General features: G+C 34.6%; 1 protein-coding gene across 4 annotated transcripts in view; it reads left to right on the top strand.

Moving 5' to 3' along the window:
- The window catches only part of ERCC6L2 (ERCC excision repair 6 like 2), a 126719-nt gene that overhangs the window by 41893 nt on the left and 59898 nt on the right, over nt 1-24928 (top strand). For all 4 annotated transcript variants that reach the window (XM_012530015.4, XM_058301551.2, XM_071216640.1 and 1 more), the window contains 7 exons: nt 2191-2352; nt 2880-3087; nt 5893-6033; nt 8294-8407; nt 9477-9596; nt 13556-13627; nt 14230-14375. In XM_012530015.4, coding sequence (XP_012385469.2) covers nt 2191-2352; nt 2880-3087; nt 5893-6033; nt 8294-8407; nt 9477-9596; nt 13556-13627; nt 14230-14375 — 963 coding nt within the window. The remainder of the gene's footprint in view (nt 1-2190; nt 2353-2879; nt 3088-5892; nt 6034-8293; nt 8408-9476; nt 9597-13555; nt 13628-14229; nt 14376-24928) is intronic.

Here is a 24928-nt window from a genome sequence, read left to right as displayed (position 1 = left end):
AAAGTTATGTAATCACTACATACCAATTTTAGAACACTTCCTTCACGTCATAAAGATTTGCATTTACAGTCAATCCTTGCTCCCATCCCCAATCCCAGGCCATCACTGATCTGTTTTCTGAATCTATAGATTTGTCTTTTCTGAGAATGTCATAAAAATGTAATCACGCAATAGGTAGTCTTTCGTGTCTGACTTCTTTCACTTAACATAATACTTTTGAGGTATATCCGTGTTGTAACATGATTTAGTAAATTGTTCCTTTTTATTACCCACAGTATTCTTTCGTATGATATCACATTTTGTTTATTGATTCACCAGTTGATGGACATTTGGGTTGTTTCTAGTGTTTGGCTATTATGAATAATGCTGCTGTGAACATTCACGTAAAAGTCTTTGTATGGACATGTTTTCATTTCTCTTAGTTAGATACCTAGGAAGGGAATTGCTGGGTTGTAAAGTTTTTGTTTAACTTTTTAAAAAACTGTAAAACTCTTTTAGAAAGTAGCTGTACTTTCCCAACAGCAGTGTATAGAGGTTCTACTTTCTCTACATCTTCACCGATACTTGATATTGCCAATTGTTTTGATTATAGCCATTTTGAAGGATGTATAGTGGTAGATCATGGTTTTAATTTGCGTTTCCCTAGTGACTAATGATATTGACATTTGTTTATGTGCTTATTTGCCATTTAAATATTTTCTTTGATGAAGTGTCTTAAAATCTTTTGTCCATTTTTAAGATTGGATTGTTTTATATTGTGTTGAGTTGTAAGAGTTCTTTATATATTCCTTATACAAGTCCTTTGTCAGATACATGATTTGCATATATTTTCTCCTAGTCTGTAGCAAGTCTTTTCATTTTCTTTTTTTAAAGATTTATTTTTTATTTATTGCTCTCCCCTCCCCCCCCACCGTTGTCTGCTATCTGTCCATTCGCTGCGTGTTCTTTTGTGACCGCTTCTATCCTTATCAGCAGCACCAGGAATCTGTGTTTCTTTTTGTTGCATCATCTTGTGTCAGCTCTCTGTGTATGCAGCGCCATTCTTGGGCAGGCTGCACTTTCTTTCGCTCTGGGCGGCTCTCCTTACAGGGTGCACTCCTTGTGCGTGGGGCTCCCCTACGCGGGGGACACCCTTGCATGGCATGGCACTCATTGTGCGCATCAGCACTGCGCATGGGCCAGCTCCACACAGGTCAAGGGGGCCTAGGGTTTGAACCGTGGACCTCCCTTGTGGTAGGCGGACGCCCTATCCATTGGGCCAAGTCCGCTTCCCACTTTTTCATTTTCTTAATGATGTCTTTGGAAGAGCAAACATTTTTAACTTTGATGAAGTCTAATTTATCATTTTTTGCTTCTATTGACAGTGCTTCTGGTGAAATAAATGGGAAATTTGTGCTTAATCCAGAGACTCAAAGATTTTTTTCCTGTTTTCTTTTATAGTTTTCATAGTTTTAGATCTTATATTTAAGTCTGTGATCCACTTTGAGTTAACCTTTGTATGTGGTATGAGGTGGGAATGTAATTAATTTTTTTTACATAGAACTCTTGGATTTTATTCAATGTTTTATGTTCAATAATAGTCATTATTCTTATTGATGCTCGGACTTTCCCTATTAGCCTGGCTCCTCTGTTCTTCACACATGCCCCCATTTATCTTTGGGTACATCTCTTCTTTTGGCTCATCTTGTATTTCCCTTACTCCACATCTGAAATCAACCATTTATTCCTGGGGTCTTGGTTTCATTTAATGGATTGATCACTAAGGGTGCTCATTGTTACTGGATTAACAGTTGATTCTGAACCTTTTAGTGGACAGAGCTATATAATACAACTTTTTAAAATCATGAATTTCTATTGTTTTTTATTCAAAATTGACTTTGGATGTGTGCTTCTTTGATTTTACATTTGTTTCTCTGATTTACTACTTTTAAAAAAAGTCTTTTATTTTCATTTTAACAGTGTTTAAACAAGTGTTTTCATTCCACCATTGTTAAACAGAATCGTTCTTTTTTTCTTCATGTACATTTTAATTTCATGGGCCATCCAAATCTGTGACTAACTAGTTAAGAATTCAAAGGAATCATCAGAGTAAAAGGGAAAATCCTTGGTGGAGAAAGCTTCTCTACAGATTCTATGGACTAGGAGAGGGAAGTTTTCTCAACCTTCCCTCCCTTTTCTCTCACTTTGTAGTTTGGAATGGTCAGCTGTCATTGTGGATGAAGCTCATAGAATCAAGAATCCAAAAGCTAGAATAACAGAAGTTATGAAAGCTTTAAAATGTAATGTCCGCATTGGCCTCACTGGAACCATTCTTCAGAACAACATGAAGGAACTGTGGTGTGTTATGGACTGGTAAGTGCAAACTTTTTTTTTTTTCTTTTTAAACTAATACTTCTTTAGTTCAAAGTTATCTTGCTTGTCAGTCATTTGTTTCTGCATCAACCAGTCATTTGTCATTATACAGAAGTGTTTGAACCCAAACATGGTGTCCTCAGTAGAGAATCCACTGTAAACTTCTGCACTTAGCCTTCTTGACTTTTTGTATTACACTGCTTATTCTCCAGTTCACAGCACTTTGTGCAGCTTGCTTTGATTTTCAACTTCAGTGTTTCTCTGTGTTAATATTATAATATAAAGCCTATCTTTAGATATTACTCTTGATCGCCAAAGTAAATATATACAAGCTAACTAACCAAATCCATCATCTTTTTAAAGTTATAAACCATAATTGTTATAAAGAAAGAACATTCTGTTTTCTTGACTTTTTTGTTGTCGTCAATAAATAAGTGGCTTAGTAATTTTTTAGAAGCCAAAGAAAGTCAATGTTTTTCTTTTTAGATAGTAAAGCCCTAATATTTTTCTTTATTGCCTTTATTAAGGGCTGTGCCAGGACTTTTAGGTAGCAAGATCTACTTCCAGAAGCAATTTTCTGACCCAGTAGAACATGGTCAGAGACACACAGCAACGAAAAGAGAACTAGCTACTGGCCGAAAGGCCATGCGAAGGCTTGCAAAAAAGATGACTGGCTGGTTTCTCAGGCGCACCAAGACTCTTATCAAGGATCAGTTGCCTAAGAAGGAAGACCGGGTGAGAACTGCATTTGTGTATATTATTTATTTCTTACCACATTTTTGTTTCTGGAAAAATTTCCTACTTAAGAGGAAATCTATCTCCTATGGTATTTTGTGAATGTATTTTTTTGCCTTTTCTGCATGAAAAAAAGTTATTATATACTGAATTTTAGAAACATTAACTGAGCCCAGTTGCTTTCATTACTAATTCTCCTAACCTGTCACCAACAGGTTTATTGTGAGTACACATTAAACTCTTTTCTCATTTCTCTTATTTTAGCACAAAAGCTTTTGATAAAAATTCTTCCTCAGTGAAGGAGGAAGAGCTTCTCTCCCTAGTGTGTTTCCTGTTCCTACTTTGTCCTCCCACACTGCCTCCTGTCTACTACCTGATGTATCCTTTGACACCTTAATTCTAATCTATAGGACCCAAGTGGTTAGGAGGTTTTAAAAATAGATTTGTTTCTTGTAGAATACTATTTGCAGTTACATGACTAACCTAGTTTTAATAATTTATAGGAAGATTACATTCTATTAATTGTTCAAGGAAATTTAGGAGTTGACCTTAGGAGGATTTGTTTTTAATAAAGTGCTCCTTGTTTATAGTTTTTAATCTTGTAGCTCTTCTACTCAGACAGTGGAGTAGAGGTTCTATAAATTACTAAGAATTAAACCTTATCAATGTGGTCCCAAATTAGGACCTATCAAATACCCTTTAGTCTTAAGATAACCTGTTGATCATTACTTTTAAAAGATTCAAAAGGAAAATGTATGATGTTGATATACAAGTTGGAGAAATTGCTGCAACATTTGACTTTTGATGCTTACCAAAAGCAAATACTGTTATTATTGAATTAGAATACTTCATGAATGCCCCTCCCCCGTTTAAAATGTTTTGTGCAATTTTATGTATATTATCTAGTTGTCTACCTAGTAGGAAAAAAAATAGTAAACATATAAAGAAAGAACTGTGCACGAAGGTGTAGAGCTTGGGGTCTGGAATCAAATATTGACTTGAATCCTGACTCCATTACTTACAAGTTCTGTGACCTTGAGCAATTTGCTAAGTTTCTCAAACCTTCATTTCTTCCTCTGTTAAATGGGAGTGATGATAACGTTGCTTGCCTCACATGGTTGTTGTAAATTTAGCATGACACATAAAAAGTGTTCAGTAAATGTTTCTGTGTTTTTGATAACAACGTAAAATACCCTGCACGCATTCATCACTGACTACAATGTTCTGTGTTATCTATTAATTCTTTTTTTTTTCTGTCTGTAAGAGACTCACTTTATTATTATTATTTTAAAAAGATATTTAGATTATAAAAATGTCACATGAAAAATATAAGGGATTCCCATACACCCTGCTCCCCATACCTCCCACATTTTCCCATATTAGCAACATCCTTCATAGTGAGGTACATTCATTGCAATTGATGAACACATTTTGGAACAATTGCCCCTAAGCATGGGTCATAGTTTACATTGTAATTTATACTCTCTCCCATCCAATCCTGTAGGTTATGGCAAGATTTATAATGGCCTGTGTCTGTCATTGCAATGTCATTCAAGACAATCCCCAAAATGCCTCCAGATTACACCTGTTTTTTCCCTCTCCCTCCCCTCAGAACCTCCAGTAAGCCACTGCCTCTACATCAATGATACATTTTCTTCCATTGCTAGAATCACAATAAATCTGTAGTAGAATATCAGTAAATCTACTTCAGTCCATAGTTCATACCCCAATCCTGAGGATTCTTGAATGGTGATGTCCACTCCACCTCTAATTGAGAGGGGGCTGTGATCCCATATGGCCAGTGGATAGGACTCTCTTGCTTTCAGTTGTAGACTCTCTCAGTTTCTTTTAATTCTTATATGTGTTTTTATATTCAAGGTTGGGATCAAGTTGTACCTAATATAGTATCTGTACTTTTTTAAAATCTAAAATTGTTTTATATAGCCTTCCCTTCGTTTTCTCAGATGCATGTATTTGTTATTTATTGCAATAAATATTCTGCTATAGTGATAATAAAGAATTAGCACATTTCATATTTATTAAAAACATGACTTTCCCCCTTGTTCACATTCTTCAGTCCTATAGTGGGTATATTTTGCTTTCTTACTTCAGTTAAAGTAATAGCTATATCTAAATGAGTTTTATCAACTTCCAATATTACCAGAAACTTAAGGTGAGTTGCATGCCGTGTAACCTTAGTGGAATTATTTTATCATACTTTTTCTTTTCTTGGTTTTGAGCACAAAAAAGCAACTTGTGGTAGATTTTGTCTGTATTTACTTGATTCTAATTTTAGGGATTCATGGCAAGACATTAAATATGAATAGTGTTGCTTCACTTTTCAGTATTATGTCATTTTTTTTTTCTTAGTTTTACATTTCAGCAAGTGTTGTCTGTGCTATTATTCTAAAGTTTCTCTTTTTCCTTATCAAGTTTTTGTTTGGCCTGTATTTTAGTCATTATTTTCATGGTGGGCTAATATGGAACCCTGAAAAGAAATGTATCAAGAAATATATAAAGAAATCACATAACTTATTTTACTCACATTTTGATTACTTTTAATTAAAGGACAAACAAATTCTATGAGATTTATTTGAAAATGAAGCCACAATTTATATAGTCTAAGGCATAGTAAGGGGTAAAGAATATAAAAGATTGGGAGAAATTGTCAGAACAATATAACTAGAAGAGAAAATTAGTTGATGAGCAATTTTCACTAGTGCAGTATATGGAATGTGATGTACATAGTGATATTATTGCTATAATATAAAATGAATACTAATAATTATGTTTTTATCTTGGCAGATGGTGTATTGTTCTCTGACAGATTTTCAGAAAGCTGTCTATCAAACAGTATTAGAAACAGAAGATGTAACTTTGATACTTCAGTCTTCTGAGCCATGTACATGCAGCAGTGGCCGGAAAAGAAGAAATTGTTGTTATAAGGCAAGCATTTCAGAACAGTAGCTTTACTCTCTTGTTTTGATTTTATAGTGCTCTACTCGTGTCAGAATGAATAGCAGGTAAAATAACTTTTCTTCAGACAGTTCTTTAATTTCAGAAGCCAGAATTTTTTGGGAGTAAAATAATAATTTTCAAACAATATTTTACAATATCAAATATTAATCACATATAAAATATGATATTCAAGTAATTTTTTAAAAAAGATTTATTTATTTGTTTCTCCCCACCCCCTCATTGTTTGTGTTCTCTCTCTGTTCATTGTATGTTGTTGGTTGTGTGCTTGTTCATTGTATGCTTTGGAACCAAGCCCAGGACCTCCCATGAGGAAGGGAGGAGCCCAGTTGCCTGAGCCACCTCTCCTCCCTGCTTTACTATGTCTCTCATTATGTTTTCCCTCCTTGTGTCTCTTGTTGCATCAGCTCACCACGCCAACCCATTGCATCAGCTCGCTGTCTGGCTCATCCTCCCTAAAAAGCACGGGGAACCAAACCCAGGACCTCTCATGTGGTAGGCGGGACCTCAATCACTTGAGCCACATCTGCTTCCCTACAATTAATTTTGTTTTGTTTTTAGATTTATATTTTATTTATTTCTCCCTGCTCCCTCATTGTCTACTCTCTCTCCATTTACTGTACGTTCTTGTGTGTCTTCTGTGTCTGCTTTCCGATCCTGGGACCTTCTGGAGTGGAAGAGAGGTGCTCAATCTCCTGCCCCACCTCAGCTCCGTGGTCTCCTACATCTCTTATTGTCTCTTCTCTGTGTCTCTTTTTGTTGTGTCATCTTGCTGTGCCAGCTGTCCACATGGTCCAGCACTCCTGCATGAGCCAGCACTCCTGTGTGGGCCAGCACTCCACTCAGGCCAGCTTGTAGCACGGGACAGCCTGCCCTCACCAGGAATCCCTGGGAGTCAAACCCTTGACCTCCCATATGGTAGATGGGAGCCCAGTCTCTTGAGCCACATCCACTTTCCCCTACAATTAGTTTTGTTTTTTTTTTCAAAAAGATTTATCTATCTATTCCTAATCCACCGCCCCCATTATCTGTTCTCTGTGTCCATTCTCTGCGTTCTTCTGTGTCTGCTTGTCTTCTCTTTAGGTGGCACTGAACTGATCTGGACCTTGTAGAGTGGGAGAGAAGTGCTCAATCTCTTGTGCCACCTTAGATCTCTGGTCTACTGCATCTCTTACTGTCTCTCCTCTGTGTCTCTTTTTGTTGCATCATCTTGCTGTGCCTGCTTTCCACTTGGGCCAGTTTGCTGCATAGGCCAGCACTCCACATGGGCTAGCTCTCTGCTTGGGGCAGCTCGCCACGTGGGGACCAGCTTGCCTTCACCAGGAGGCCTCAGGAATTGAACCCTGGACCTCCGATATGGTAGACTTGAGCCCAGTCACTTGAGCCACATCCGTTTCCCCCTTCCAATTAGTTTTTGAAAGTAGTTTTCAATTTGTTATTCTCCCTTTCAGTTTTCATTGGAAAATATACTACTTTCATTTTGAAATTTAATTTCATTTCTAGATCTTTCTCATTTACTAAAATAGTAAAGTGACCTTGTTTTTGATAGAAGGCTTAGAATACTATTCTGATATGAGATCTAGTATCAATTTGGTAGAAATTGTTTATCAGTAGAATAGAGAAAGTGTATTATTTTTATTTAGAAAACTAATACTCATTGATATTTCTTTTCATCTTTCTAATTTCTGCCCCCCCCTTTTTTTTTTTACCTCTCTGTTATTAAATTATCTGTCACATATCCAGGTACCGAAGGAGTCCCTAAGTAAATATTTACCTAGATTGGCGTTATTCTATCTCTCATTTTTTCTACTTCATATTTTTGTAATAGTTCACTTTCCTAGGAAATCTTGCAGCATAAATGAGAGGGTAGAGCAAGGATCTGGGTGATATTGTCACTACCCCATGGAGATTTTTTTAACACCAGAAATTTCTTAACTGCAATATTTCTGTCATTGTGGAGCATGAGGATAAATGCTTTTCTGGAATGACAGCTTCCTCCCTTCTTTTATTAAAAGCATCACTGTAGTATGATTCACCAAAAGAATGCTTCCACATTAGCGATTCATGCATATTTTGTATAAATAGTTGACCATCACTTTCTCAGAATTTATTGTGCCAAAAAATAACCAGATAATAAATATTATTGTAATTGATATATTTTGTAAAGCTAGCAGTTAGATATTCAGGCTAATCCTTTGCTTGTTTTTGTTTTCTGTTTTTCTCTCTGAAGACCAATTCACGTGGTGAGGCAGTGAAAACCTTGTATTTCAGTTACCTTGCAGTCCTGCAGAAGGTGGCTAACCATGTTGCTTTGCTTCAGGCTGTGGGCACCTCCAAACAACAGGTAAGGGTTGGCTTTTTTTATTTCTTTGTGATGCTATTTGGTAAAAATATTTTATATTTGGTATAAAATTTCTTGGCCAAATATCCTTATTTTTGTATGAAATTTAAGAGGAAACTCACTTGTTTATTTTTTAATTTAGCTATCAAGATGTATGTGCACTTAAGATGCTAAAGTTAGAAATTTTAAGTTTTATGCAAAATAATTACTTTTTGTTATGCCCCTAATAATGTTCATATATTTACTTTCCCTAACATCTTTTGGTATGATTACTAAATATTTGATCCTTTCCACTAATAGGTCAGTCCTATCCCACTTACTTGTGTCTAGCTACATCTATCTAATCTACCATAGTAATGTGTATGTTAAATATTAGGTCTCTCTAACTAACTGGCAAAAATCAGTAGTTTCAAAGTTTAGGCATAAAGGCAACCATTTACTTTAGGCGTTTTCAGTTGTGTCTTATTCTAGAGCACAACATACATAAAAGATCTTTTTTTTTTTAAGATTTTATTTTTTAATTTACTTTTATTTTTCTTTATTTATCCTCCCCCTCCCCCAGATGGTTTGCTCATCTGGCTGGTCACCTCCAGGAGGTACCGGGAACTGAACCCGGGATCTCTCACCTGAGAGGCGAGTGCCCAATGGACTGAGCCACATCTGCTCTCCAAGATCTCTTTTTAAAGCCTTTTTATGTAATGATTTTATATTTTCTTTTTGAGTTATAGTCTTGATGCTATTTAAATGTAATTTTGAAATCTAATAAAAATTTAACAGCATTCTTTGATAGTATTTTTTGCTCTTTAGGGAGTATTTGGCTTCTTGTTTTGGAATTCTTAAAAAAGTAATGATAAAGTTAAAAGCCATATCATTATCTAAGGTCTCATCAAAGCCATGTGGTTTAACAAAACTCCAAGGTTTTCTTGAATTATTAGTCTGACTTAGAAAAAGCAAAATCTGTAAAATAATACATTCCTTCTAAACAAATGTGCTTTTTCGTAAACAATTTCAGTTTATACAGGGTTAAATGTTTTAAGTTGAGATCTCATTTCTTCTTCCTTTTTCCCTCAAGGAAACACTTATCAAAAAGATATGTGATCAGGTTTTTTCCAGATTCCCCGATTTTGTGCAGAAAAGCAAAGATGCAGCCTTTGAAACAATTTCTGACCCAAAATACAGTGGGAAAATGAAGGTAAGATCACTCTTTCAGGTTGCAGACAGACAGAGATGATATACAAAATACCAAATAGTAGTCAAGGTCACCAGCTCATCAGAACTGGTTCCCAATCAATCAGGAGAGACATTGGCCATGGACAACTAGTGAAATTATACCAGCATTTACTAGCTCCCTCTCAATCTGCATACACAGTAGATTCACGATTGGGAGTTTTTGCATCATATATTCTTCAAGCTTTCCTTACATGTGTATTAGATTTGTACCTCCTTAAAAATACATGCTATTACCATATATATAAGCTTGTCCTCCAATGTTCAAGTAGATACCAACGAGAAATATAAATGCAAATGCTAAATAGTAGGATGATGAGAGGCATTAGCTTGGAATTAGAGAAAAGTACTTTGTAAGGAGTTTAAGGTAGACAGAGCTTCTATGTCTAGATTGAATTTTCTATCTCTTGTTTTTCCTTGCCAACCTAGATTGTAAGGTTGCTAAATGTTCGCATTTATGGCAAGGAAAGACTTGCTGTCCACAGGGAAAACTGACCTGAAGGTGTCTGTTCTTGGTGCTGCATGACTGAGGGTGGGGTATGAAACGTAAGGTTAGGCTCTCCCACCCTGACCAGGCCTCTGGGTATTGCCTTTGGCAGCTACGTGAATGCTGACAGCTACTAGTCTCCTTGCAACAGAATTAGTTTAACCCCTTTTTAACTATCAGGAATCTTTCATTTATGGATTCAGATGTTTTTATAGAGCAAGTCTCAACTTTGCTATTAGTAAGAAAAAGGTAAATTATTTCTTTTTGCAAATGGAATACAAAGGAAGTAATTCAAAGTAGTCAATATTTTTTTCTTAAATTTCTGGAAATGTTTAGCTGTTGTACTACATAAGCTCATCATAGTTTAATTACTTGGATCTTCTAAATTTAATGAATTAAAATGGAAGGAAGATTTTATTAAAGACTTATATGTGCTTTTTTAAAGTAAGTTTGTATTAGTGAGAATATCATATTTATCACAACACATGTTCAGATCTAATTGTGTTTCCTAACAGTAGTAAATCCGTGTTTTTCATTCATTCTATTGACTTTATTTTTAAATTTAAAAATATTAAGTCCAATTTGTTTAGAAGTGAGCACTGTTATCCCATAATTTACACCAATAGAGTATTTCCAGGATTCATGACCTCTTTTGAAAACTGCATTATCCATTGTTATTCATTTAAATTATATTCAATGTGACTATACTAAAAAATTATCACTCTTAAAATTAAATGTAGTTTTATAACTGCATTTTGTTTTCTTATATATCCATTAAATATGATTTAAAACATATATGTAAGTAGTTATGTATTTAGGTATAGTAGTGTCTCATTAAGATAATTATTAGATTTATTTTTTATATTTTGAATTTTGGAAGGGAAAAGCAAACAAATCATTGCTGGAGACTGGGTAGATGTGCTTATATGTGAAGGAAGCAATTCACTAGTTTTGTGAGCAAGCACTGACAGAACAGTTGTAATAATAAGCCAGGGATGTGTTTTCAGAACTGTGTTTCATCATTTAATTAGCAACGTCATCTGGTGATACAAAACCTATAGGCTTATCGTGAAATTATTACCGTTGCTGTTTAAGCTTCCAAATAACTGAGCAGCATGTACTTCTTGAATTCAGGTAATAAAAGATCCCAGTCCTACTTATCTTTTAAAAAGTCAGCCCAGAGCTGCCAGGAATTTGTGGACTTCATGCCCACTGTAGCCTTCCCTCCCTCAAAATTACTCTAATAAACCTCATCCCTTTCTTTTGAGTGTCAGGGTCATTTTTGACCTCAGCTACCATTCCAAGGGATGGTCACAAGTTGCTGTCATTCCCCTGGTCTTTCCCATGGGAAATGACACAGAATCACTTGCTGTTGGGAGGTAGGGGAGACTGGAAAACCCAGCTCAGTGTTGCTGGGATCACACAAGTGTCATGTTCATCTTCCTAGGCCTGTCTGACTATTCTGAGACAAGTTGATTCAGTTCCTTAGTTTAAACACCCCAAAATTTAGGAGTTCTTTGCTGATGCATTTTTCTGTTCTGTGGAGGACAACTAAATGGTAAAGCTTTGGATATGTCTTAACTCAGACCTGTGTTGACTGCGTTGTCATTTTTGAAAATTTGTGGTTATTCAGTTAGTCTCAAAAAATAAAACAAAAATTAGCCTAATAAATATTTCCAGACTAAAAGCATTTAAGTTTTTATTACTTGTTTTTGTTTTGTTGTATAATATTCAAGTATATTTTAAAACCCACAATAATATAATACAATAATATTCCTTTATTACAGAATGTTAAGAATATGGTGACACATGGGGAAAATACAACTAAACTAACTTATAGAATATAGTTAACAGTAATATTGTAGTATTTGTGTAGCAAAGGCAAAGGTCAAAAAAAGAATATGGGATTTAGTTTTATGATCTCTGAAGGTGATCAAGTTGGGTTTTTTCCTTCATTTTTTTCCGTAAGAAGGAGACCTTGGTCATGTCATTTAATCAATCTGTGCTCATTTATATATCTTTCTGAACACTAGAGATACAATTGAGTTTTTAGGGTTAAATGGGATAAATGTACCTGGACAGAATTTTTTAAAGTAATGCTTCCATAATTTGTTTAGCTGCCTTTTGTCTGTTATTTTATTTTGTGAAGTTGAAATGAAGTTTACTTTAAAAATAAAATAAAGCTAATGCAAATAAAACTTTACTTTATATGTTCTCCAAATATTAAAATATTATTTATCCAATCTGTGACATTTTTATTCACCATTTGATTGATTATCTGAGTACTTAAAAAAAAATTCCATAGCTTTTTTTTGTCGTTTTTTTTTTTTAATGTTACATTCAAAAAAATATGAGGTCCCCATATAGCCCCCAACCCCCTCACCCCACTCCTCCCACATCAACAACCTCTTTCATTATTGTGGCACATTCACTGCATTTGGTGAATACATTTTGGAGCACTGCTGCACCACATGGGTAGTGGTTTACGTTGTAGTCTACAATCTCCCCCGGTCCACCCAGTGGGTCATGATAGCTTTTTTTGAGGGATTGAAGATTATGCGTCAAAGTTAGCACTGTGTCTCCTCTAGTTCAGCTATTAAAAGGATAGTTATATTGCGTATAAACTTTTATTTAAAATTTAAATGCTTATTGTTGAGTAAATAAAATTGCTTAAGTGTTTATTACATCGTTTAAAAAAACCTTAGACTAAATACAGAAAATTCCCTTTGTGAGTTGCTTTTCCACAGTGGTCTGGAGCTGTCATTTCCAGATGTGGAAATACCCATTTTAAAAATATCAGTATCACTATTATAAGCAAGACTTTGGGTTATTTTCTTCTTTCCTAAAAGCAAACTTGTGTGTGGGCAGATTATTGGCATTTTGAGGTCAGAATCGAATCTGGAAGTCTGGTCTTACTGTAAACAGAGAAACAGAGGGGAGAAAATGAGAAGAGGTGTATATCTAACTGATTATATTAAGAAAATAAATATCCAGACTTTTAGAACCTAGATGTAATTGAACACCTTTCATTACATCTATCTGAAGCAAAACTTAAATACTTCCTAAAAGGAATGGTATTCTGTAACTTAGTTTCTCAACATATTAGGTATAAAGAAAATATATTTTGGAAATTAAATTAATCCATTTAAATGCACCCCATAATCTAAAATGCTTCCTTTTTATTATAACCAGATGAGATGAAATAAAAGTCTTTGGGAATTTTACCCCCTTATTGACAAATGTGATCATGAATAACATTTGGTATAATATTTAATACATTGTTTCTATAATTTGGCAAAAATGAAGGGCATTAGAAAAAAATGACAAGTTTGTATTGTGTAAAAAGAATTTTTAAGAAATCTTCAAGTGATGTTTATATGTATAAAGTATACTTTTAGTTGGAACTCATTTGCTGATGTTCTGTGGTCCATTTTTAGGTCCTTCAGCAGCTTTTAAATCATTGCAGAAAAAACAAAGATAAAGTACTTCTTTTCTCCTTTTCTACCAAGGTGAGTTTCTTCTGAAGTGTGTTTTTGATTGGCTCTCCTTCGCCCCCGTCCTGAGACATAAAGCTCAAGAAGCATCAGTGGCTTCCAGCCTCATTCTAGTCTCATACATACTGTAGGAAATGATAGTGAGATAAATAATATGAAGTTTTATAACAGATACTTCAATCTCAGGCCAGCATCACTGTCCAATAGCAAACTCAAAGATTGATTTGTATTTTCTGTTGATGTTTTTGTTGAGAACTAAACTGTTCTTTAACATATTTTAGAGCTTTTGGGACTTAGAGATTAGCACAAATAATGAAATATATTTACACAAATGATTTGGCCAATACTTTTCTTTTTATTTGGTTTTGTTAGTTTCTTATAGTTAAAACAAACAAACAAACATGAAAGATTGATTTTTTTTTTTTTTAGAACAAAGGCTGCTGAATGTTAAAATCAGTTTCAAGAAAATGGGGCAAAGTATATGTATTTGTTGCTCTTGTAATTATAAGAAATTGTGAGCAGTAATAATTAATACTTGGTAAACCTGATCTCTGTAATGGTATGAAACATTAAACCAAGACTAATTATTTGCTTATCTCTCCCTACCTTTCCTCTAGTTGCTTGATGTGCTACAGCAATACTGTATGGCATCTGGGCTTGATTATCGACGACTTGATGGAAGTACGAAATCAGAGGAAAGAATTAAGATCGTGAAAGAGTTCAACAGTACACAAGATGTTAATATTTGCCTTGTCTCCACAATGTAAGAAAATAAAATTTGATAACTTGATTCTTATCTAATTGCTTTTAAGATTTAGGATAATTTTTTTAAACTATCCCTGGATTAATTTTCAATGGTTATGTTTATATTGCCTTGTTTTTTTTGGCTTTAAGGAGACTCAGCAAAAATTCTATTAATTATGACTGAAATAACAGTATCTTGAGTTTTACCTAACCTTTTCACTCAATTCTTTATCATCACTCAATTCCCCTTATAAGTCTGGGTTTCTAAAGATAACAGTAAAAATATGGATGTTTCCTCCTAGGGATTTTCTGTGGTGGTGTTTTGGCTCATGTCTTGTGGTCAGAACAGTCTGACTTCTTACACTTGAGTAAATGAGAATCATTGTTAGCAGCACTTTGCACATTGTGCTCAGAGAGCCCTTGAGTGCCCACAGGCCTTGAGGGCCAGGTGTTTCCGGCCTTTGCCTCTCACTATCTCAACCAGAGCAACTCCATCTTTATAGGTTTCATAAAAGTTAAATCGGTTCTAACACCTATTTACAAATGTCTAATTAAAACCTTTTTCAAGAATATCCACACTTTAGAGCAAGATGTAAATCAGTATAAACACCCAAGGTATAGTAATCCCTTTTCGAGGAGTAACAAATCCAGAACTTTTGACATTTAATATAGTAAGACTTTTAAGATCTCTTCCCATTGTCTTCTAAAAAGAATTTCAAGGAACTTTTTTTTTCTTTGAATGCATGAAATGCAAAAAACAGAAATAAGGGAAGTGGATGTGGCTCAAATGATAGAGCATCCACCTACCATATGGAGGGTTCGGGGTTCAATACCCAGGGCCTCCTGATCTGTGTGGTGAGCTGGCCTATGTGCAGAGCTGCCACACACAAGGAATGTTGTACCACGCAGGGGTGTCACAGAGGTGTCCGCTGCATGGGAGAGCAAGGAGTGTGCCCTCAAGGAGAGCCGCCCCATGTGAAAAAAGCGCAGCCTGCCCAGGAGTGGCACCGCACACATGGAAAGCTGATGCAGCAAGATGACGGAAAAAAAAAAGATGCAGTTTCCCAGTGCCGCTGGATAATGCAAGCAGATGCAGAAGAATACACAGTGAATGGGCACAGAAAGCACACAACAGAGGAGAAAGGGAGAGAGATAAATAAAAATTTAAAAATTTAAAAAATTAAAAACAAAAAAAAAGAAATAAAATCAGAATAAAAGTCATTTAAAATAGAAAATAAAATGCAATGAGTGGGAAGCGGACTTGGCTCAATGGATAGGGCATCTGCCTTCCACATGGGAGGTCCGCGGTTCAAACTCGGGGCATCTTTGACCTGTGTGGGGCTGGCCCATGCACAGTGCTGATGCACGCAAGGAATGCAATGCAGGGTGTTTTCCCCGGCATAGGGGAGCCCCACACACAAGGAGTGCGCCCCATAAGGAGAGCCGCCCAGCATGAAAGAAAGTGCAGCCTGCCCAAGAATGGTGCTGCATACATGGAGAGCTGACACAACAAGATGATGCAACAAAAAGAAACACAGGTTCCTGGTGCTGCTGATAAGGATAGAAGCGGTCACAGAAGAACACGCAGCGAATGGACACAGCAGACAACTGGGGGGACGGGTAAGGGGAGAGAAATAAATAAAAAATCTTTAAAAAAAAATGCAATGAGTGAGCTACTGCTATTGAGCACTGAAATGATTCTTAAATTCTTGTAACTAGGCAAAAGGGGATATGCTTTGGATTCCTATTTTCCTGTGAATGAATTTAAGAAGTAATTTCTCACATGAGTCCTTACATCCAGAGGATTGCATAACATACTATCTTCAGTTATGAGTTGTAAAATGCACATAAGCTTTCTTAATTTTTTAAGTGTTTTGAAAGTAATAAATACAGTAAATAACAGATGAAGTACTACAAAAGATCTTAAAATGACAAGCAACAGTTTCTCACTCCTCTTCTACTCACCCCTAATTTCCTGAGATCTGCCATAAATCTCCTAGTTATCTTTGTGTAGCAGTTTGATATGTTTCTGAATACCAAAAATAGATATTGCATTACATTTGTAATCTGGTCTATACCTGTTGTGATTAAGTTATGATTAGGGCCACGTCATTAGGGCATTGAGTCTCCACCCCTTGGTGGGTGGGGACTCAGAGATAAAAGACATGACAAAGGACAGAGTTGGGGGTTTTTGATGTTGGAGTTTGATGCTGAAGCCTTAAGCGGGAGACCGGGGAAGTAAGCTCACAGAGGAAAGAGAACCAAGCCCCAGGAAGAGAGGAACCCTGAGCCTAGGAAGAAGCAAGCCCTGGGAAGAGAAGAACCCTGAACCCAGAGAGAAGCAAGACCCTGGAAGGGAGGAACCCATGAAGCCTGAACCCTCACAGACGTCAACAGCCATTTTGCTCCAGCACGTGAAAATAGACTTCTGTGAGGGAAGTAACTTATGCTTTATGACCTGGTATCTGTAAGCTTTTACCCCAAATAAATACCCTTTATAAAAACCAACCAATTTCTGGTATTTTGTATCAGCACCCCTTTGGCTGACTAATACCCTCTGCTACTTATCAGCAACTGCTCTTTAAACATATCCATTAAGTTTTTAATTTTGAAGACTTTATTTTTCATTTTTAGAAGTCCTGTATAATTCTTTTTCAACCCAGCCAGACCATTTTTATTTATGCTTTGTTCTTTATGGTTTCTAGCCTTTTGTGGTTTTTTTTTGTGTGTGTTGTTGTTGTTGTTTTAACTTGTTTTAATTATACTTTTTAGGGAAAAAAATCTCTTAGAATGGTAATTTTTCTCTTTTAACTCCTATACTTAGAGGTGCTAATCCTTTTATTTGTTGTTAACTCTGGCTCTTTCTTATGGTATTAATAAATTATTTCTACATGTAGTTTTTATCTTGAGGTTATCTTCCATGATTTTTGTTTTTTTCCCTTTGTGGAAATCCTTTGGAGAATGGTTGTAGAAATTTTCCACTAGTGTGGTTTTGGTTTTGCTTCTGCTAGGCAAGGGAAGCTAAGGCAAGGGGAGAGAGGTTTGGGATTCCTGGTTTCCTGTGATTGTATTCAAAGAATAATTTATTGCATAAGTCCTTATATAAAGAACATGATATAATAAATACATTCTTTAGCTGTTTTTGGCAGAAGACACATAAACAACGAGGACCAATTGTTATATTAATTTGTCTGCTTAGAGATTACCTTAAATGGCAAATAAGGATCTAAATTCACATGATCAGGCGTGGAGTTCCATTTTTTTTGTGGGGGAGTCTTTCTCTTTTCCCTCTTCATTTAGGGGGGATTCTTCGTTTTTCTAGATTTTTATTCCTAGTGTTCCCTTCCCTGAAGTTCTAGTTCTTTGATGGCCCAAGCTTCAGGCAGGCATCTGAATTCCAACTCCCATCATCTTGTGGACAGGTTCTCTTGACCTTCAGTGGGCACTAAAACTCGAACCCACAGATATTCCTGGATCAAATAACCTAACACCCCTCTACTCCCAAAGAGCTTCCGCTCTCCTGAAGGGCTGCCTGAGAATCATCCTCCTGCATACTATCTGGCCTTCAGTTCTTTGGAGATTTCCCTTTGTGTTTTATAAGCTCAGTTTTTGTTTTGTTTTCCTTATTTTGTAATAGTTTATATTGCATTTCTAGGTGTTTGGAGCAGAAGGGTTTTCACGTTGACTTAGTCCATCATTTTGTCAGAATCCTAAATTTTTTATTATCTTAATTTTTCAATTTTGCACAACTTGGAATCTCTTTTATGAAAAAGGAGATACTCATCTACTTACACTACTCACTTCTTTCCTCAAAGAGCTTACTGTTTTATTATTATTTGTCTATAAATTATTTTTGTAACTTTAAATATATATTTCAACTTCTAATGTTTGGTTTTGTCAACTTTCTACAGGATCCTCTAAGTGCTTGTAATATGTGGTATTATCATTAGCATCCCCACTCTTGTACTTGTGTACCCTGTCCATATTATCTGTTAGCTGTTTTAATTTTTGTCTGATCAGGGGTATTAATGTTTTCATTAGGTCCTGTAACAACAACCAGGTCTTCCATACTTTGTCCATAGATTGACTTTAAAATTTGAAAGCCAAAACCCAGCATTTATATTATTATGGTTTTATAAACTTTGTTTGGGCCAAATAATGCTAATAATTTTTCTGAATATTCATAATCTTTTGGCCAGTTCAAGAACAATAATCCTAACATCACCCTCAAAGGAGTTTTCTTTTCCAGTATCTTATCCATTGCTTTATGTTTGAGCGGTTCAGTTCACCTCATATTTTAATCATGTCTTTCTTATTCAGCTTTTCCTTTCAGTGTATTTTTGCCCTTTGTAATAATCCTCAATAGTTTAATAATTCTCATTCATACTTCCTCTTCTGTTTAGTTCTCTTATGTTGAAGACCTTGCTCTTAAAGCCTTTCACCCTTTGGTTTCAATCTGGACTGACTGTTCACTAGGCTTGATAAAGAACAGTCATCTTGAAGTTCCCTTTCACTCCTCTTCTTCGTTGGATCTACTTTTTCTTGGATCCAGGCTGTCTTCGTTCTTGATTTGCCTTCTTGTTTTACCAGAGAATATCCTCAAGTAATTTTGTAATCCAGGATGTGTAGAAAGTAAACTTTATAAGTCCTTAATTATCAGGTAATGTCTAACTTGTGCCTTCTTTCTTGATTGCTACTCTGGCCAACTATAGAAATCTAGATTGAAAAATCATTTCCCCTGAGATCTTTGAAGGCATTGATTGCAACATTGCCTTCTAATCTTTAGTATTGCCGAATAGATGTTCATTGCCAATCTGATTCTCATTCCTCTTTGGGAATCTATAAGAGTTTCTCTTCATTTGTGGTATTTTGAAATTTCTTCATGAGGGTCTTAATTTATTGTATTAGGCATGATCTGAAGGCTTGTAGTCTTCTTCAATTCTAGAAAATTCTCTTATTTTTTAGCAATGGCCTCACCTCCATTTTCTCTTATCTTTTGCACTCCAGCTAGTAGAATTTTAGAACTCCTATATTGATACTTTAGATATCTGAACTTTTCTCTCATATTTCATATTTTCATCTTTTTTGCTCTGTATTCTGAGATATTTCCAATCCCATTTTATTTTAAATAATTACATCTGTAACCTAAAGTTTTTCTTGCTTTCTAACGTCTTTTACTCTCTGAATTACCTTTATTCTGAGGTAACAACATCAACATCTTAAACCTTTGCTTTCCATAATCATTTCATTAACTTTTATTTAAAGAAGGGTCATCGGGCATTTTTCCTGGGTTTCAGACTTTTATTGGAATCATTGAACTTATATATGACTTTGAGGAAAACTGGCATTTTTATGCCATTGAGCCTTCCTATCCATGAACATGATATCTCTTTATATTAATTTAAGTATTCTTAATTTAAGCATTCTTTTAATGGATACTCCATTTGACTCTCTATAATAACAAACTGTGAGAACAGTAAAACTTAATTCATTAAAAGTGTTTTGGGGAAAATGGTAAGGTATACATCTTTTTGATATACTTATTTAATACAAGAATAATATCCAGAAAGTGCTGTGTAATTGTGACTTGTATTGAGTGGTACAGCCGAGGTATCTGAAAAGGGGAGATTGGCGAGATAAGTCTCTGAAAACGGTTTTGAAGGACAGTTGAGATTAGAAAAACTATTGAAGAAAAGAAAGAAAATAATTTCATTCTTGGATTTTTCCTTCGCTTTTCTTTTTAAAAAACACAAAACTTTATCATTGTTCTCTAAAAATAGTTTTTAAATATAAGGTATATAGCCCAGAATGTTCGAAGAATGGAAAAATAAAAAAATTGCTGTGATGTAAAATCTTATAATCAATTCAGGATGCTGATATCTTTAACTTAGTAAACAAATATATTCATTCAGTTTTATTAAATGAAAACTTTATTTTAGGAATAATTTCATTCCAAAAGGAATTAATATTCAGATATATTTTTCCTGATAGAAAAATGAATCTAACCAAACCAATAAGTAATTTTATATTAATTTTAAAATGTCAAGAATATGTATCTTTGGTTGCTTTTGTTCACTTTATACCCTAATCACAGGTCAAATTAGTGAAGACAGAATTTTTGGCTTTCATGCAAGTGGAAAAAAGAATATCCCTAACAAGTACTAGATACATGTGTTCTCCATGTTAACTCTTAGAATCACACACTGATTGACTAGAAACAATTTTCTAAGCAATGTAACTTGAGCCATGATGCTTTCGTCGTTATTTACTTCTGAGGATTAAGTTAAGGATTTGGGGAACTGTATTCCCAAAGTCAGTTTTTCTAGATGATATGGATACCTCTAAAATAGTCTAGCAATGTGAATCACAAAGTTTGAAAGGATTTTTTTTTTTAAGATTTTATTTTTTTTATTTCTCCCTGTTCCCTCCATTGTCTGTTCTCTGTGCCCATTCACTGTGTGTTCCTCTGTGTCTGCTTGTATTCTCATTAGGCCACTCGGGGAACCCAGAGTCGGGGAGAGATGACCATTCTCTTGTACCACCTCAGGTTCCTGGTTTTGCTAAGTCTCTTATTGTCTCTCCTGTGTCTCTTTTGTTGAATCATCTTGCTGCATCAGCTCTCTGCGTTGGCCAGCACACCTGCGCAGGGCAGCACTCCTGCATGGGGTGGTACCCCACGAGGGCCAGCACTCTGCGTAGGCCAGCTCGCTGTGCGGGCCAGCTCGCCTTCACTAGGAGGTCCTGGGTATCGAACCCTGGGCCTCCTATATGGTAGATGGGAGCCCAATTGCTTGAGCCACATCCACTTCCCTGAAAGGATTTTGAAAAAGGTCTTTTTGTATCTCTCTTTAACTTTATTCTAGAAATCCCAAGAAAGATGAAGACATATCTTTTTTTATATACCCTGAGGGAGAGAAATTGGAGAAGAGGTTAAAGAGTGAATATGGGCTTTTGTTGTTAATTTTTAAGATAGAATTTCTTATATTTTGAATGATGATGAGAATGATTCAAATTTCTTAAATGTTCTAAATTCTTATTTAAACTTTTTTTTGTTTTCAAAACATATATTTTGCTTGAAAAATTTTAGGGATTGAGATCTAATATAGAATGCCATGAGGTATGATAAGCAAAGAGCAGTAGAGCCAGGAGACCTTTCTAGTAATTAAAATACTGGTAGTGATTTATAGTGCCTGCCATAAAGTAAGAACACAGTAATGGGTCTACCATTATAATAATACTGCTCTTGTTATTATTATTAGCTTGTTTCTTCTGTTTAATGGGCTCTTGGGTCTTATCATTCATTCTGATATGATTGAATTCCATTTGGTGAATTTAGAATCCATCAGAATAGTCTTGCTAGTATAGTTATTTGGTATAGGGAAATATGGAATCATACATAAAGCCTGAATACATTTTGATGCCAGGTTGTATATATATATATTACTGGATGAAGTTTTGTTGTGTTTTTTTTAATCAATTTTATTGATACATTTTAATAAAGCATACAGTTCATCCAAAGTGCACAATTAATGGTATTTGGTATAATCACATATTTGTGCATTTGTAACTTCAGTCTTATTAGAGCATTGTCATTATTTCTGTAATAATAATAAACAAACAAGAAAATTCTTTACTTCTCAATCTCTCTGTGCTATGCATAGCTGATGTTTCTGGCTATTCTTGCACAATTATTTATTAAGCAGTTGGATTGAGATATATTTGCATACCCTATGATCTATCTAGAGTGAATAATTAATGGCTTTTAGTATAATTACAATATTATGCATTCACCATCACAAAAAAATTTTACAATTATTTCATTACTCCAAAAAGAAAAACTCCACATCCCTTAGCATTCCTTCCCTAGCCCTACATAACCACTAATCAAGTTTCATATTTATAAATTGATTTAAATTTACATTTTATATAAATGGAATCATACAATATATTACATAATATATTTAGTTCATAGTAACACAGTCATACAGTATTTGTCCTTTTGGGTCTGGCTTGCTTCACTCAACATAATGTCCTCCAGGTTTATCCATGTTGTCATATGCTTTATGACGTCATTTCTTCTTACCGCTGCATAATATTCTGTCGTGACTATGGCACAGTTTGTTTATCCATTTGGATGAAGTTTTTAATGCAGGCTAAAATACAGAATGAGTTGATTAAAGGAGAAAAGGATGTATTAAATTGTTCCATGGGCATTTATTTCTATCTCTTCTCCTTTACCTTCCCCACACCCATTATATTTGTTGGTTTAAAGCTATTTATATTCATGTCTTTAAATTAAAAATTGTGTCTTGCCTTTTTAGTGTTTGGAAATCTGTGCTTAAAAATCTAAATCTCAAGCAAAAGTCAGCTATGTAATTGTAGGAGGATGCCTAAGTATCAGGATCAAATTTTAAATGAAATTTCCATTTACCAACATTTATATACAGATAATTTTTAAAACAAGTTTCTTGATAACACCTTTATATTTTTGAGAAATAAATTCTTGAGAAATATTTGTTAACATTAACAATCCCTTACCTCCTTCTCCTTTTTACATTTAATGATCCTGACCCTCCATAGATGATAATTTTATGTATATCAGTAAGTCTTACTGGAATTTAAGTGTGTATTCTTTTATAATTTCTTTTCCTGGAAATATTGCCTTTCTCTTAGCTTTTTCATTTTCCCTACTACATTGCCAATAAAAATAAAAACTATTTTGAAATGTCATGCTTCCTTTCCCTTGAATCAAATCTTATTAATATCTTGATCATTTTACCTCTTTACCCACATTCCTTATGTTTCAGGGGAACACTTATTCACTGTAAAATGCTTTAGTTTGCATTAGCCTTCTTTTGTTGAGTCTGTTAGAAACATGAAACCATTTTGGTATAACATCTGCTTATTTGTTACTTCCCTTTTATTTTGATCAACTTTAAAGGACCAAGTTTAGAATAAACAATACCAGATTTTAGTTTAGTTTTATTATTATCAGCCCGTGAAAATAATGAAAAATATTTCACGTCTTTTAGACTTCAAACCACCAGTATTGATTTTCTTGTGAAAATATCAATGATCATTTAAAGATCAACAGGGCAGTTAAATACACTGTCCATTGTGGATAGATTTAAGTTGTTATTTTGGTGATGGGGGTTGAAGTGTACATATATTTGAACAGTTAACTAGATAGCATTTGTGGTCCTTATGATTAGTGAGTAAGAAAGGCTATGATTATTTTAGAAATTACATGTTTACATAATTTCTTGTAATGAACCCTATAAATATTAACTAAAGTTATGCTTGGCAAATAAAACCAGTAATTTGATGGAGCCTATTCTAACAAATACAGCTCAAAATTCCCAGTGTTATATAACAGTTATGCATTTATTTGCAAGTTCTAGTACTTTAAAGAATTGCCTTTTTTAATACCTTCAAAAGCACTTTGATGTTTTTCATTTCATATATGATTATTTTAGTGTATATCTCTGTAAGAGAAAGACTTCTTTTTCATAATGAAACCATAATACCATTATCATAACTAAAAATATGAGTAATTTCTCAGTATTATCAAATATCTAATCTGTGTTCAAATTTCCTCTGTTCTCTCATAGTTTTTTCTTTGTAGTTTATTTGAATGAGAATCCAAAGGTTCATACATTGTGATTGGTTCACATATGTCTTAAATCTTTTTTATTCTCGCGTCCTTACATTTTTGTTTTTCTGTTTGTTCTCTTTAGTCTTTGTTTCTCTGTTTTCTTTTTTCTACCTTCCTGTGGATTAGTAGAACTGTTTTTAGAGTTTTGTTTTGATTTATCAATAATGTTTTGTAGTAAATATCTTTATTATTTAGATTTTTAGCAGTTGCTCTTTGTTATACATGTATTAACGTTACTGTCTACTGGTGTCAACATTTTACCAGTTCGAGTGAAGTGTTGAAATCTTACCACCCTTTAAGTCTCTTTACCCTCCTTCATTTATAATTGTCTTCAAAATTTCCTCTACATACATTGAAAACCACTTCAGACAATCTTATTATTTTGATTCAGTCATCAAACATAATATAGAAACCTCAACAGGAGAAAGTCTATTGTATTTACCCACATTTTTACATTTTTCAGTATTTGTTCTTCCTTCCTGATGTTCCAGTATTCTTTTTATTTTCATTTCATTCCATTTCAAGAGCTTCCTTTAGCTGTTCTTTTGGGATAGTCTGCTGGTGACAAATTCTCTTTTCCTTAATCTGAGAATATCATGATTTCCTCATCATTCTTGAAGGATATTTTCACTGAATAGAATTCTGAGTCGACAGTTCTTTTCTTAAAAAATGTGTTGCTTCATTTTGGTCTTCATGGTTTCTGAAAAAGATCTGCTATACTTCAAATTGGTGGTTTCCTGTAAGTTATGTGTCATTTCTCTTTGGCTGCCTTCAAATTTTTCCTTTGTCTGTAGTTTCCAGAAGTGTAATTATGATGTCTCCTGGCATAGATTTCTTTGGGTTTATCCTGTTTGTGGTTCATGCAGCTCCATGAATTTCTAGGGTTTATATCTTTTGCCAGTCTTGGAAGTTTTCGG

The sequence above is a fragment of the Dasypus novemcinctus genome, chromosome 8 (assembly GCF_030445035.2).
Source record: "Dasypus novemcinctus isolate mDasNov1 chromosome 8, mDasNov1.1.hap2, whole genome shotgun sequence".
NCBI lineage: Eukaryota > Metazoa > Chordata > Mammalia > Cingulata > Dasypodidae > Dasypus > Dasypus novemcinctus.
Note: the sequence above shows the minus strand (reverse complement) of the source record. Positions and strands in the feature narration are given on the sequence as shown.